At 41.1% G+C, this 16,406-nt stretch overlaps 2 protein-coding genes across 3 annotated transcripts; both read right to left on the bottom strand.

Annotated features, from left to right (window-relative positions):
- Positions 1-1,783: 1,783 nt before the first annotated feature.
- bdh1 (3-hydroxybutyrate dehydrogenase, type 1) lies at positions 1,784-5,233 on the bottom strand. The gene is made up of 5 exons (XM_068582154.1): positions 4,955-5,233; positions 4,248-4,358; positions 3,924-4,065; positions 3,683-3,835; positions 1,784-3,008 (listed from the first exon to the last, which is right to left on the bottom strand). Exons 1-5 carry the CDS (start codon positions 5,165-5,167, stop codon positions 2,542-2,544), a joined length of 1,086 nt encoding a protein of 361 aa, XP_068438255.1. The 5' UTR covers positions 5,168-5,233; the 3' UTR covers positions 1,784-2,541.
- A 461-nt stretch (positions 5,234-5,694) lies between these two features.
- On the bottom strand, positions 5,695-15,617 carry gyg1b (glycogenin 1b). 2 transcript variants are annotated; one of them, XM_068582304.1, is made up of 8 exons: positions 15,476-15,617; positions 13,781-13,916; positions 13,477-13,651; positions 13,231-13,393; positions 8,948-9,074; positions 7,455-7,671; positions 6,864-6,908; positions 5,695-6,625 (listed from the first exon to the last, which is right to left on the bottom strand). In XM_068582304.1, the coding sequence occupies exons 1-8, from the start codon at positions 15,480-15,482 to the stop codon at positions 6,476-6,478; spliced, it is 1,020 nt and encodes a 339-aa protein (XP_068438405.1). In that variant the 5' UTR covers positions 15,483-15,617; the 3' UTR covers positions 5,695-6,475. The 2 variants fall into 2 exon arrangements, with proteins under 2 accessions (XP_068438405.1, XP_068438406.1); XM_068582305.1 differs by lacking the exon at positions 6,864-6,908 and having other exon boundaries at positions 15,476-15,615.
- Positions 15,618-16,406: the final 789 nt, after the last annotated feature.

A 16,406-nucleotide genomic window follows, 5' to 3' on the forward strand; every position in this document is an offset into this window, starting at 1 on the left:
ACTCGACCCCGGGCTGTTGCATTGGTGCCATTTCTTCTGACACTTTACACGAGTGTTTGCCTACCGTGATAACCAAATGCTAACAACCACCCAATTTTCTTTTCTTTTCTTTTTATTTTGTTGTGAAATTTCCTCCCCGACTTCCAGTCCCACAGCATCGGTAATATTACACATCATTAAAGTGACAAACGCCAACGCAATGTGCTCCAGTTTGAAGGATTTAGGAGATTTTAATGTGCCTTCACAGCTTTCTGTCAACCAAAGGTTTAGCCCCTTTTTTTTTTTTTTCTTCATCATCTTCTTCTTCCCACCTCTCGTCACCACTGTGTGCTATCTGGTTGAAGCTTTGCATGTGCGTCTGATTGGTGAGCGTTTGGTTGGGTTCTCATCCTCGTACAGAAACGGTGTTTCCTCATTTAGCTGTCGGCTGAAAATGTCATTGTCATTTTTCTTTTTCTGTCTCGCATAAAATGCCCATTAGGTGATATTGTGTGTAGTTTCAAGTGACCTTACCTTTGCTGAGTTCATCGAGTGTAACTTCTTAAGTGACAGTGAATGCCTACATGTACGGTATACAATATGTGCTGATGTTCATTCAGAAACATAACCACCAGGTGTGATGTAATCATGACCTGCATCTCATGTGTGAGCACCTCAAGTAAACGGCATCACACATCGTCGGTTGTGAAGAAAACTGTCATGGCTTCCAAGGAAATAGTATTTCTTATTTTTTATGTCTGTATGTATTTCATATAAGACTAGTGTAAGACATTCACTTTTGCAGTTTAGCCACTTAAATATGTAAAAAAGAAAAATCTTCAATACTTAAATGTTTTACTTGATATTCAAATACAGAACTACGGTATCGCCCTGCATATTGTTATGAAATGGGATCTCTTTTTTTTTTTTCTTCCATTTTACACCAATGGAGGCTGCATGAGCAGAGCCTTGTAGCTGTACAGGAATGGTTTTAAAATCTGCTTAAAAGGACACGAGCGTCAGTTGTGACGGATATCATCAAGAGATCGTTTATCAAACTATATTTCGTCTTCAAGGACTACCGTGCAGCCGGACCGCTTCATGTTTCTCGACTGCTAAACAAGCCTCAGATGATCTTGAATCCTCCCCCAGGATTGATTTCTTGATAATATTCAGAACAAATGACCCCCCCCCCCCCTCCTCTCGTGTTCAACTTTGGTGCTTTTTGTGCTGCTTCTTGGTGTTCTTTGTCTCACAGAGCTTTTTTTTTTTTTTTCTTTCTGTATGAGACTGAAGAAAACAGATCCATGCTGTGGAATGATAAAGGCAGTGCTGTGAAATTTTATGTCATGCTCTTAATACTGTTTTTATGGAGGGGAGATTGTCTTCAGGTGTAATAATTTAGAAGAGTTTATTAGAGTGTTCAAAAGACGTAATAAACAGCATAAAAATGATATGATGATGAGGTCTTGTTTCAAACTGTCACAATGTTTTAATACTAAAGTTTTGTCTCAACGTGTTTTTTTTTTCTGCTTTCTGGACTCGCCTATTGTTCGTCAAGTCCTAACGATAAGAAAAGTAGGGAGATTATTTTTCTTCTAAGTGCTTTAGCTTTACTATGTGATTTCTAGTGCCGTTTAAATTAGGATATTAACTTCATGTGAAGGAAGGCGAGTGATGCCTGCACGCGCACAGCACCGGTGGTTTTGCATGGTGCATGTGCGCCACTTGGTGGCCGTCTGTGTTATTGCTACTGTCACCACCGGGGGCCCAATCGCAGATGAGACCTTCAACAAGGCTTCCACACATTTTGGTCACTTTATTTCAATTCGGTCACAGGGAAGAAGAAAAAAAATGATACTGCGATTGTAATATGTAAACAATAAATAAATGCTCTTTTCTTTAACATCATTCTATATTCAAATACATTTCCTCCAAGGGAGTGGCTGGGTTCGTTTAAGCACGCCCACTATTCACATCAATCGGCCTCGCAGTCGGTGAATGCGAGACAAAGTGGGCTTGTGTGGTTGTTACGTAACTTTGGGGCGAGTCGAGCCAAATCTCACCCCGGCCTTACAGTGGCTGACCTTGGTTTGTTCCGGCGCCGACCACAACTGAACAGCGGGAGCCTCAAAGATCCGTCGGCTTTGCTCCTCGTGCCAGTGTGGCCTCAGGATATCCACATACGCAAAACATTACAAATATAAGGTTAAAAACAAAAACATGGAAGATGACAATCTTTTCGGTCTTTTTTTTTTCACAATATGATGTCACAGCACGCAACAACGATGCAGTATTGATAGGTGCGAGTATGTCATCGCCTCACTGATATTCGACACAAAGTAGTTCCTACTTTAATGGAATGTATATCAGTAGAGATGAAGTTATAATTATTGTAAGACATACAATGAGCAAAGTGCAATAATTCACTTACATAGTTTTAAGGCTTGATCGGTGCATGATTGAAAGTGCGGAGGAATGCGTAGCGGAGACCTTTGTTCAGAGTAGGTCTGAAGAGGGCGTGATATGCTGCTATATGACCCGGGGCGGGCTCTTCCTCTTTCAGAAGTAGAGGAAGTCAGAGATGGCGCCAGGAAGATGGGTCATCATCTGCACTCTCATCCAGCTGTGAGGCTCCATGGGGTGGTACCGCGTGTAAGGACGCTTGGACATGACGGCATCGGTGATGTCGTCCAGCACAGGCGCCGCGTCCTTCTGTCCGCTGTTGCAGGAAGCGCGCATCAGAGCCATGTGCTGCTCGAAGCGGGCGTTCCCATAATCCTCCCTGACGTGCGAGGGAGCCTCACTCCACAGCTTATTGGCTGTGCTGGCCACGAGGTCTCGGGTCATGATGCTGGTGGCCGCGATGAAGTTCCCCGGTTCGATGATGGACACTTTAACTCCCCAGGTCTTCATCTCGTAGCGGAGGCAGTCGGAAAAAGCTTCCACGCCGTATTTAGACACACAGTAGGGTGACTGCAGGGCGGTTCCCATCCTCCCGGAGATGCTCGCCAGGTTCACGACACGACCTGCAGAGATGGAGGTTACGGAAATGTAGAATAGGTTTTATACGCTATCTGAGGATATGTTGGCTGCTGATTAACTTTCTGAAAAACAACTTGTTTAATATTTGCACATTATGAGCAGCAAGTAATTCAATTCCTCTATTTTCTTTAAAATATTATCTAACAAGTTGATATTGCACCTGAGCTGTGGAAATAAGCACCATTCCCTGTACACAACCCTACTTTAGTACTTTCTTTTAAATGGCTGTCAGATGATAATTTATAACTATTATATTATTGTATTTCTTTGCATTTACAAGTTTATCCTGTCATTGAACATTTGTATTACTGTCTATTTGTTGTGTTTCTCATCCAAACACATTCTAACTGCGTTGAGAAAGTTGCTTTACAAATTTAGTTTCTTTTCAGGAGTGTTAGCATTCCTCACAGAAATCATGGGATACAGTGTATTGTCCGGCTGCACCCTTTTGTTTAGCAAGAGGAATTCTAAGAATGCTTCTAATCCTTCTCAAAGAAACTTGGGGAGGAACGGGAAACAAGCCTAGTAATAAAATGAACTAAGTAAAATCCAAGCAATGGTTTTGCGAGTCCATTTTGGACACTTTTCAACATCCTGTTTGTCACAAAGGGATAATAATGTACAGTGTTTGTGCTCACCTTCCCTCCTAGACACTAACCTTTGGACCTGCGGATTAATGGCAGAAGAGCTTTGGTGACCCTGATGGTGCCCCACAGGTTGACCTCTGACGCCTGCTTGTAGGTGTCCATGGATGTGAACTCTACTTCTCCAAACATGAACACACCAGCATTGTTCACCACAGCCCAAAGAACTAGATCAGGACAAGATTCTGTGAATGAACACATCTTCATTGCTCCTATTTAATTTGAATGACTGAATACATGCAGTCGTTACAGTACCTGTGTCAGTGTCCCCCAGGTTGTCTTCGACATATTTCGCAGCCTTGGCCACCTGCTCGTCACTGCAGACGTCCAGCTGGACGACCTTCATTCGATCCGAATGAAATTCTTCCAGCTGCTTTGCACCTTCTCCACCTTCATCCTGCAAGGAGGTCATGTCTTCTCAGTTAAACAAACTCGTATGCTATTAAGATGATATGCACCAATTGAATCCCATCGCACTGAAAAACAAATGAGTCACTTCATATATTTTTAATCCTTTAATTATCTTGTGTGCAAATAGAGGCTGTGGAGTTTTAATGGGTGAGTTTGTTTTATCTGTACCTTGGAAAGACATCCTGCAAAGACCGTGAAGCCCAGCTTGTGTAAATGTTGGGCAAGTGCATGACCAAATCCGCTGTCACATCCTGTAACAAACACAGCTTTTCCCTTCACCTGCAGAAAGGAGCAGGAAATAGTAAGGCTTTTGTTGTATTCCCCAAAGCTATACCAATATGTAAAGCTTACATACATTTTACTTTTTAGAGCAATTTCAATAGCTCTGATATAACTTTTGAATTGCATTTTTATGGCATATAAAAAATAGACTTATGACAAACTATGTTGAAACATTATACTTGACATACTATACTGTCACATTTTACCAATTATTTGTTTAATTAATTTTTTTACATGCATCTTTATGGCTTTTTTGACATAACGTTTTTCAACACACTACTTTGACTATAACTTTTTCAAATGTACTACTACTCCATGTTTTTTTAAAACTACATTCATTTACTTAATGTTATTTAACTTTTTATGACATCCTCATGGCATACACTTATGTCACATACTAGAATATACGATTGTATATATATTCGTGCACACTATAGGATGATATTTGATGACATACGATGCTGTAACAGAAACGAAACCTTAATTCCTCACCTGTGGAAACTAATTTACATTAAACTTAAATAAAACTCCAAACTACGGACGGGACATTCGCATAATTTTTCGTGTTGGGAATTAAAGTTCATCCACATTACCTCCACAAATCCTCTGGGAATCCGAGGCGTCGCCACGTACAACACAAAAAGTAAATACATCACAACGATGCACTCGGAGACACTAGTTTCCGGGAAGCCCAGCAGCCTCACCGCCCCGTTCAGCAGAGAAGGCAGCCCGAAGCCCAACAAGAGCGTCAGGAGCACGGAGAATGACACCAGGACTGACCCTCGGAAGACTGAGACCGGTGCCATCTTGACCGACTGGTGTGTTAGCAGCGAAGCGAAGCCGTCTCGGTCGACTACACAGCGGCGCGAGGCCACGACACGCCCCTTGTGACGTTACGCAATCACCAAAAAAAAAAGAAAAAAAGAAAACTCGGGGCTGCCTTCAGGTTCACGGGTAATTCCGTTTTTTCATAAGCAGGTAGAAACTTGTGCACGTTCCATTTTATTTTTATTCTGAACGAGTTAAAACTTGTCAGCCAACACATGAAATGTTCGTTCAGCTAAAGATTGTAGAAGTAAAACCATGTTTTCTAACGCCAGTCAGTATTTGTGATCCACAATAGTGAATCTGTTAACCGTGTAACTATCACATTTCAGGAGTTAGCGTTCATTACCAATAAAGTTTTCAGAAATGGTCTTCACAAAGTGAAACAGGTAGTAGGCATGGCTGAAACATCTTGGCTTTGAGTTTTAAACATGTTGACTATATATTTAACATGTTGATTTCAACATGGCCTAAATGTGAAAGAAGAGAAACACCGTAGCAAATCCCAAATGTTTAAATCTATTTTAATAGTTCTAAATGAAAGACTTTGTGGTACAGAAAACATTCTGGTCAAGTACAACACAAGAAAGTTTAAACATAATGTCCTACACAGAAGCTGGCAGCGAGTCAACAGATCGGGTGATGGCACTAGAGAGAGCAAGAAGGCACTTAAGGATTTTAGCATATGGCAAAAATAACCATAATGTGGCATTTAGATGAGCTGTAAACATGTTTTAGATCTATGTTAAAACAGAGACTGTTTTCCAATTCAAAAGCACAAGAACAGAGAGAAAAAAGGCAATAATTAATGCTCAGAAGAGTGTATGGTAAAAAACATGAAAAAAAGATAAACTAGATTAATGTTAGTGACTGCTAATCTTGGCCACAACAATACACAAAAAAACCCTCAACTTTAACAAAACGAGCATTGGCATGAATAAAAAGGAAAAAAGATGCAAAATCTATATTGCAAATACCTTTGAAAAGAGTGAATTTTTGTTATCAGAAATCTTTCCTGATTTTCTTCACAGTGTAGTTAAACAGATACTTGGTGCTGGGTACTGAATTATGACTTGCATAATAGACAATTATTGCCAGTCAGAAAGTTTGACTCAACTAATTTATAGTTGTGTAACAGCTTAGATGGAGGAACAGAAGCCATTTTTAACAGTATTTTCTTAAAAAGGCCTGTGGCGAGTTTGTTGCCGTTTTGATATCCCGCTTCATTGCTTCTTTAATAATCAAGAAAAACTGCAAGTTCTCTTATGATATCCCACTTCATTGACTCTTTATTTGAGAAAAGAATCAAGCTTTCTCTTGATATTGTCAAATGAGTCCATTCCCATGTAGTCTGCCTGGCCTTGCTCCCATGCTTTCTTCCGTTCATCTGAGGACATCTCGGGTTCGGTTGCTTCTGCAAGTGAAGTACTGCCCTCACCCTTAAAAAGAAAAAACATTTTTTTTAGTACAACAGAGCAATACAATGAATAAATGACAAGACAGCACAGTATAAATTCTTTGCGTTTATTGCCTTATCAAAGCACTGAACTCGTTCTACGTAGCCTTTCCAAATTGATCTCCACAGGCAAACACACGCGAAAGCTGGGAGTAAGAGCGGCAATAGCGTTAAACCTGGTGCCAGCAAACGCTTATTGACTCTAGCTATAAAATACATACCCATATCTGTTCACTCTCAAAAGTGACCATGTCACTGCACTGGAACTTTTTAAAGATGAATTGGAAGACAGAAAAGGAAGTATATCATCCAGACTCGGGGCAAAATAAAAAAGGCAAACTGTAAAATTATACAGACAGTATGTGACGGTGCTTAAATAACATATGATACAACCCATTTTCACACATACAGTACTTCTGTGTTAATGAAATCTTCACAATCAATAATAATAATAATAATAATATTTGTGATCGAGCTGGCCAATCTGGAAACTGAATGTCAATGGTCCAAAACGGTGCAAGCTGTAAAACAGTTGGCCGTGTCAAAAACCCTGAGAAGCAGTTTGATTGGCTGAGAGTTCTCATTAGTTCGTATAACTGACCATGAATTTGACTACATGACAAGAAACTATGAACTTATGGTATTATTTTTTTGCAAGCTAACTATATAAAGTGAATGTCATAACATTTGACAGTTAGATAAAAGGTTTTTAAATCTCCAACTCTGCCCATTATCTGATGGAATATACAGATACAAATGTAAATGGATAAATGGAACCCTGCCGGTCGATTGAAACCAATATGTCCGTTTACCTCCACACATCCGGAGTGGAAGGGCTGGTCTCCATATTGCTCCTGTAGCATGGGCACCACGGCGCTGGAGTACAGGCTCCACCAGTCCAGGAGGAACGTGGGATGTGCAGTGGCCTCATTCATATTTCCTTTGATTTGTTTGGATTTGGCGTCATAGGTGTAACTCCATGGCTTGGTCTTCCCCAGGAAATGGACAACCTTGGCATTGCCACCGAATCTGAAATGAGCAAAATGGTAAATTAGAATTTATTTTAATTATAGATTCATTATGGTTAGATTTGATAGCTCACGTCTTTTGTGAATTACTTGTTTCCTTCAAAAATCATAGAGAGAGTTGTTTCAGGAGAAAATACTTTGTCTTTTTTTCCGATCATGACATGAAACACTATGCAACTTCTGCTGGTCAGTGTCCACTGTGGCTAATGGTAAACTAATGTTTACAGAAAAACAGACAAAGGTGGGAGCAGCAAAATCTCTGCGTATATTTAAACTGCCCATTAATTAAGTCAACATTTTAAATTAACAGTAATAAAAGGACAATTTCTTTTTCCTATATTTATCTGTGAAAACAGAACGTGAAGGGTCAGACTGAAACATTTGCAGTATGCTGAAAGTGTCGTCAGCGAGCAGCAATACGTCGGCCAGGGTTTTCAAAACAATAAAAAAAAGGTCATGTAGAGTTTTAGAACGGAACTGCCATCCCCAATAATCTGTGCAAATGTTTAAAATGGGGATTTGTGTCACTAACCTGCTTGTATTGGACTACATTATGTTATATAGCGCCTCTGATGCCAACCCTACAAATATGGATTTCTTCTAGCATTGGCAAACTGCACATGTTCATAAATAAACCTGAATCTGGCCCTGGGGACTTGCTTTGCTGCGTTTGCCAGACCGCTAAAGCACCACCATTCCTGACAACTAACAAGAACATGTTTATCACCCTCGACATCCTGATACGGAGGCCAGGAAATGTCAAACCTAAGAACTTGTTGATGAGGTTTGTTTCCATGGAGGACAAAGGTTTTGACGGAGAGGGGCTGTGAGGATGGACGGGGCGCTTAAGACGGAGCGTACAATGACCAGCGCTCGAGGCAAACATAAAAAGGTCTTTAAATAAAGTGCTCTATTTTAGGCTTGGGTTTCAGCTGTTGGGAGCTCAGGGTGGATATCCAACCCAGCACCGAGGCCTGCTGGGGGATTCTCCAGCAGAGCCGCTAGAATCCTAACTGCTCCTCTTGCTCGTGAAGCAGATGTCGTCACGATGGGACTACATGCTCATGTGATCGAGTGTCTGCTTACAGATTGGCGTCCCGGCCGATACGGAAGACTTTAGTCATATCGACTGACACTCTGCTGTAGGATAGTAAAAAAAAATTTAAAAAAACTCTTGCGGAAGTACAGACACTGCAACAGTAGAAAGACCGAACCACCTCCCAACTGCTGTGTGAATGTTTGTAATAGAAACATGACCCAAGTAGACTGACACTTACTGCTTGAATGCTGGAAGGTAGGTGTAGATGGCTATGCTGCTGAGGTTGTAGATGAATGGGAGGTGTTTTGATATATCAGCTGTTGCCCAGTTGCTGAAGAAGCCATTCAAAACACCTTGGTCTCCTCCTGCAACAGATGGGGGACAATAAATACAACACACTGTACTTAGCAGGAGTAATCTGTATAACTGACACCAATTATTGGGGATAATAACTGACTAACTCACCTCTGCAAAAGTTCTTATACATTAAATATGACCATCATTCATTAACTTCTAAACAATACTGGACATACATATAGTGGCATTTCCATATCCCCTCCCATCCCCCAAGGGGATATGGGATGAGAAAACTTCAGGTCAAACGAGAAACTGGGAGTTATTTTGGTGAATGAATGCGTGTGAACATGCTGCGAGGAACTGGTATGCTGTCATAACAGTCAACTCGTTATGAAATGCAGCTGACAACGCTTCGACAGTCTTAACGCATGACTAAGTTACTTTAGAAAAAAAAACAAAAAAAACGAAAGCCAAGTGAGGGTTTAGACAAAGGATCTGCACACCTGCGAAAGCCAGTTGAATTAGCCTTTTCCGCTTGCGCTGGTCAACATGAGTCAGCCGACACGAGTCCAGACAGCCGGTTTAAGAAATATCACACATTCAGATCACAAAGACTTCTTTCCTTGTGCTCTAGATTTACCAAGTTTAAAAATTAAAAAAAAAAAAAAGAAGCCAAATAGGTTTATTAAAATTGTACCTTGAGTGAGCACAGAAGCTGTACAGAGTGTTAAAGACACAATGTACAGAACACTACTGTTGACACACTACTCCACTGATGGCAAAATATCAAAGATCAGTGTGTTGACAGCGTCAGGGACTGGGTATAGATATAAATATGTAAGGCTGGGTTCTTTGGCTAATCTAGCCACAGCAGCGAGGATTTATTCATCTCATAGTTTGACAAAGATTGATTGCCTGCTATTTGCTCGCTGACCTCCCAGACTTGGCTCAGTTCAAAGTAAACATCTGCTTGTAACACTCGAAACTTTTCAATAGGCTGCGGCATCATATTGCCTGCCAGCAGACAGCAATGCTAGTTTGATCATCTTATTGTGTGTCAGAAATGAAAAGCCTTCATTATCACTTTCAAATCAGTAGAGTCGAATTAAATTCCTCACTTGAACATATCGTAAGATATACAATGCATTTGCAACATGACGTCTTATAACGTCATCAATGCAATATTATCCACTCTGGGGAGCTGGGCAGGTAGCGTACCTGCCCAATTAAAGAGAACAAACAAAAATTATCTTTTTGTATTGAAAAGCAGGAATTGGATCTGTACTCAGGATTCCCAGCCCCATGCATGACTGCGCTAATTTAAATAGAATGAGACTAGTGTTAAAAAGATTTTGCTTTTGTGCTGTTCAAGTCAATCAACATTGCCCTCAGAGTAAACAATCATTTTAAAGTTGCACTCTAGTTGCCTCAGGTCCTCGGGGCCCGACTGGAGGGCTGGACAGCCACTTGCCGGCGCTCAATTTGGCTAATTTAGGATTTGGGAGGCCTTAGTCATGGTGGTGACTTACATAACAGCAACTTGCATAACACAAACACTCAGTTTGTGGTGCAGGGATACAATTGACAAAGTATGTTACACCTCAAGAATGCAATTTGATCTGAAGGGACACCAATTTTTCAGTAAACTTTTACATTGTGACAAATGATCAGCCAGAACACAGATTTTTGAAGCAAAGTTAAAACATGACAAGCTCATTAAATGCATGAAGTGCTTCCACGAGTCAGGATACAGCAAGTCATCGGACTGAAGCTGGCACAAGATGAGACGTTGGCCTTTAAAAGTTTGACAGGTAGCGCCTAAGAAGCACAGGACCGTACAGTCTTTCAAACCGCAGACTGCTGCAGTTTAAAATAACACATAGATGCCGTTTGTCTGAACCCACAACCTCCACTGGGCATTTCAAACTTAATATGCGGCAGTGTGTCTTCATTTTGAGGGGATGAGCAGAGCTCAGCAAGAATGTGCATTTATATCTGCCAGTTTATTTTGGCAGCAGACTTCATTAAAGCCACAGATGGAGATATAGCCTCTGGGTTCAACAACGGAAATGATGTTCCTTTTGCCTTACCTCAGCTTTTTTTTTTAACATCATCCCTAAGCTGCAAAGAAACAAAGCTGCATGTGTACATGTACTCCTTATAGAACTGAAATGCTAAAGGGCAAAGCAACTTCAACTCATGCCCCAGCGCACATGAAAAGACCATCCACGGCTATAAATAAGACAGCTTTACTCATTACCATGCCACCAGGCATGCAGACACTGAAATCCCATTGATGCTGGATACAAACATATTTCAGTCAATAAAAAACCCACTGAAAATTATATAAAATTTCACCAACAAATAGATATCTTTTCTGGACAAAATTAATGCAACAATGGCTCATCTGTGATAGTCCTGGAAATATTCTAGTCAACAAACGCAGCCAGAATGAGTCGGCGCTTGAAAGCACCGGCACACTGTTAAGCAAACTAATTGGTTTCTCACAGATGGATTCTCTTTCACAGCATCACAAAGGAAAACAGCGTGTCCTTTAATGTTAATAAAGGTTCCCCGCTACTAACAAGGACAAGCTCCGGCTCTTTTCAGCCCAATTGTAAATTCAATCCCTTTCTGTTGTTTATTTCCTTTGTTTAGTGGCATTTTGAACACCGAGAGGAAACAATTAATTTGATAAGAGCCCAACGAGTACATATGCAGGTCACTTACGAGCTCTTTACAAGTCTTCGACACCTCAGTCTCATGACCAGGAGGCAATAAATACGTAATTAAGACTACGGTTGAAAGCCTACCTAAACTATGGTCAAAACCCAGTGACAGTATTGCCTTACGCCTTGGCTGATCAATAAGAAATTACAGAAGAGAAAAGCCAAAAAAAGTGTTGCAATTACATAGTTTTTTCCAGTAGAGAGCATTCACAACTTCATGTTCCAGGAATCCACCCTGACCAACAATTTTCGGCTTTTCATTAGAAATATTTTCTTCACATTAAGCTTAGAGATCTGTCCCAAGACGTGACAATTTTCTAAAGAGAAAAAGATTCTTTTTGCATCTTTCTGCAAACACTCACAAAAGCACGACATTGTCAAAGAAGACGCAAAGTAGGAACCTCTTAATACCTGTAAGACATTTCAACATATGCAATTACTATTTCTTGGTTCTGGAGTTACATTTACTAATACAATACATATTCTGGACACTATACAAAAGTTCTTGGCTTGGGTATTTGAGGAAGTATGTGATGCCTGTATGAGGTGACGTAATTGTATACTTTGGAATGCCCAAATGTTTTAGAGGGAAAGGCAATGAAAGGTTCTGCCATGGAAAATGTTTGCTGGTTACCTTTACATAAAAGTCCTAACCGTTCTGAAAAAAAAAGGTAACTGCAGCAACCCTTTCTGGTAAATAACCTGTAGTATGAGAGACCTACAGCCTCTCACAAGAGTTAACTAATGATCCTTTCAGCTGCCAATTTGAGATTCTCAGTAAACGTGATATGGAGCCAAAACGACGACCACAATTCATTTGCAGTACGCCTCACAGACGAGTTGCTGAATGTCAACCAATGCTCTGTGCAAAACACGACCTCTCAAATTTAGCTTCCACCCCTCCCCAGTGAGTCCCTGAGAATAACTCTGCAGTCAGTCTGTTACAAGGGGGCCTTGTGCACGAGCACCGGACTCCATAAAAAGGCCTTACTTGGAGCAAAAGATAAACAAGCGCGGTTTAACATGTTACCAATAACTCAATGTTGCGCAAAGCTGGTTAACGCAATAATGTTGATGGGTGACCGAGTTTTGATGTTTGGCAAACTTGCACACGGAAATGTGTGCAATTCTATACGTACTAAATCCTTTCTTGGAAGGCATTTGGGAGTGACATGTCTATTTTGAGGAGAAACTTGTACATGCCACAAATACATTTTATCTAATGCCAACATTCTCTGTATTGTAAATAAAGTCAAGTTACAGCTACAAGATTTTTTTTTTAAAGATTCCATTCAGCACCCAAAAGCTGAAAAACACATTTACATTTTATGTTTAGTCATATTTTCCTGAAGCCAAATGAATTCCAAAATGTTTCACTCTGTAAAAATGTTCAATACAAGTTCATAGAGCCAAAAAGGTCACGTCGTCAAATTCCTTGTTTTGTCCAACATCATGAAATAAAACAAAAAAAAAAACAATGTTCTTCTCGACTTACCATCAAAGCTGCCGTGTTCTGTACAATACTGCATCAGTTTGCCATAAGTCTCCACTGAAGGCCGAAACACAAACACGCCGGAGTTGAAACAATCAGGCCAACCGGGGTCGGGAGCGGCGGACAATTCTTCTCTGTCGAACAACTCATCTATATTTGATAGAACCTAAGACAAACAAAACAGACAGTAGATAGTTACAGTAAAACGTCTGGACATTTTTTGCTCATGAAAAAAAAAAAAAGTCTCACCAGAGTGTCTGCGTCCATGAAAACACATTTGGAGTAATGCGTCAGAGTCCAGCAGTGTAGTTTGGTGAAGGTGACGCCCAAGTCTGGCCTCTTCATCATGGCCAGGTGCGCCGTGTCGCCGCTGTCCAGCACATCCACCACCTTCACTTCGTCGAAGATTCTCTTCAGCACGGCCCTAACGAGTCACAAGACGAGAGAATAAGTCATCTTTAAAAAAATCCAGATTGAAAACATTCCTTCACAAGAAGGCCACCAGGTGAGATTTAAAAGCGTTGTACCAGTAGTTGGCGGTAAGGTTTCTTACCGGCAAGGCTCTGACATTTGTGGACCAATCAGGGCCACCAGCTTCTTAGTTGTCTTATGGTTGCGGAGGGACTTTCCCAAAACCATGGCGCCCCGAGCATAGCCGTCATTGGTAGCCAACGTCACAAAAGCTTGGTCTGCAGAAGAAAGAACAGTCAAAGAGCATTACTCTCATTGATTAGGAATGGATCCGTGATGGTAAAAATGGTCGGAAATAATATTACATTACTTTCTACAGTGCGACAAGTTGGATTCATGCACACTATAACCATTTAATGTGAGATATTTGTTGGTAGACTTCTCTCAACTAAAAAAACCTGTCCTGTCAGGTCGTTTTGACTTCATTCAAACACAGGTATATCCCCGAGTCATATATATTGGTATTGGTAAAATCCCAAAACCAACAATCCAGCAAAAAAGGCTGCAGATCCAAAGTACAATATGCAAATCTAAACAATTTAGCTCCAGTTGAGAGGAAGCAGAATGGGAATAGCGAGTGAAACAAGGAGCCATTATTATTATTGGATGAACACTGAATAATCAAGTTTGCCATTTAAAAAAATAAATAAAGCATATTGGGAATAGGTGAAACAGTAAAATCGTCTGGCAACTCAATGGCCACATCATTTCATCACTATAAAGACAATGGTTATTTCAAATACAAACAGAGTTTCCACAAACTCTATGGCCTTTGCCTCAATGGAAAAAGAACAGTAAAATCTCTCATTAAGTTGAATTTTATTTGCAAGCAGTGCCCACTCTGTACCACCACCTCTGACGGTAGGGAGCAAAATCTGTCAGCTACCTGCCAAAGCAAGGCTCAGAACAATGACTCTCCTGTGAGAAGGACACATAAACTGCAATGATGAAATGCACATGGCAGCTGTGGCGGTGGCGTGACTGTAGCATGTAGGCCAACATGGATCCCACTTGGATTGTATATCGGCCCTTTTCGTACTGTACAGGAGGTTCAGTATATGTAATGCAGCATCAGAGTTGCCAGGAAAAGTTGCTCTCACACCCCTTTTTTTTAAATGGACACAAGCTCTGTATTGTTTATGCATGAGACCTAACATCAAACACATGTTATATAAACAAGTTCCACCACAGCCCGGGTTGAGTGACTTTACAGTACATGATGCACACCTTCCACTTCCCCCAGGAAGAGAACATAAGTGGGAAATGGGAAGAAGAAGAAAACAATGACACACACACACACACACACACACACACACACACACACACACACACACACACACACACAAAGAGGAAACTTATCAGAGTTATCGGGTAATGGAGCACCTGATCAGAAAGTCTAGGAATGAATTACACACACACTCAATGTGACAGATGACTGCTGCCGCTGTGATTAATAGCAAATATGGCGACAATGTTTCAGCAAAACGCAGGTGGAAACGCGGAGTAAGACAACGTTATTTGTATTAACTGGCTTAGTTAGGACTCGACAACCCTGCTGCCCGCTTCACAAACACTCAAACTAAACTGCAGAGAGACTTCACCGACTGGCTGCCATTTTCACCACAGCGACACGGTGATGTTGAACGCCGACAAAAGTTCACAAGTCTTTTTAAAACTTCACACAAGCTTATTTTGTTAGCTTGAAGTTGAAGTAAAACCAAACGTGAAAACGACACACGCAATGTCGCGGGTTAGAAATGTCGAGACATTTACGTACCAGCCATAACTGAAGAGGTTACTTCAGGGACCCGGAGAAGCTGCAGCTCAGCGTGGAGGCGAGGGGAAAAAAAGGACCGACCAAATCTACAGAGGTTGATTTATACCAGTATGACATTAGCCAATCGCTGCGTCATGTGACGGCCTCCACACACCCACCTGTTCCCAACATGAGCCTCCACACACACACACACACACACACACACACACACACACACACACACACACACACACACACACACACACACACACACACGAACACAGACCCCTCCCCCTGAAACCCGGCAGTCAGGGAGTTCAATTCTTCACAGATTTACACAATATTCAGGGTAAATTTAGAGACATATTGGTCATTTAGTCATTCAGAACATACTTTATATTATATATGTACTCATTATATTCATTTTTAAACGTTTTATAGCTTGTTTAAAGCGAAACAAAAGCCCAAAAGTCATCTTGACCTTTACACAATTTCCCATTACCATCAGTCTGCAGCCCTGACCTTTCAAACAACGACCACGTGGCTTCCGTGGCTGCTGCCATCTGTACTCTTGATGTCAAAGTAGAGATGGTGGTGATGCTGTAATGAGGCGCTGCGATCAGGAACAACATGTTCCATAGTGTTTGGCTGCAGTTGGTTTGTCTGTCGCCATCTTGTGGAGGAGAGACAAGATAATAGCGAGACAGAAACGAGACAAACAGAAGCAGTTGTGGAGCTCCCTGGCCTCATGAGCCGTGTTACACAACAGTGAATTCTCTTTAGTCGTCTCAGTAGATCTCTTTAGTTCATTCTCAGCTCAAATGGTGTTTTGGGCATGGCTCTTCTACGAGGAGCGGGGGCATAATGAACTGTACTTTTAATTTTTTTCATGTTCCAATAAAAGGAACAAATTTGTGAGTGCATGTAATGTAATGAGTGGACTTTATATGTG

This window comes from Clinocottus analis, unplaced genomic scaffold (assembly GCF_023055335.1).
Source record: "Clinocottus analis isolate CAN_PGR_092001 unplaced genomic scaffold, fCliAna1.0.p SCAF_18, whole genome shotgun sequence".
Taxonomy (NCBI): domain Eukaryota; kingdom Metazoa; phylum Chordata; class Actinopteri; order Perciformes; family Cottidae; genus Clinocottus; species Clinocottus analis.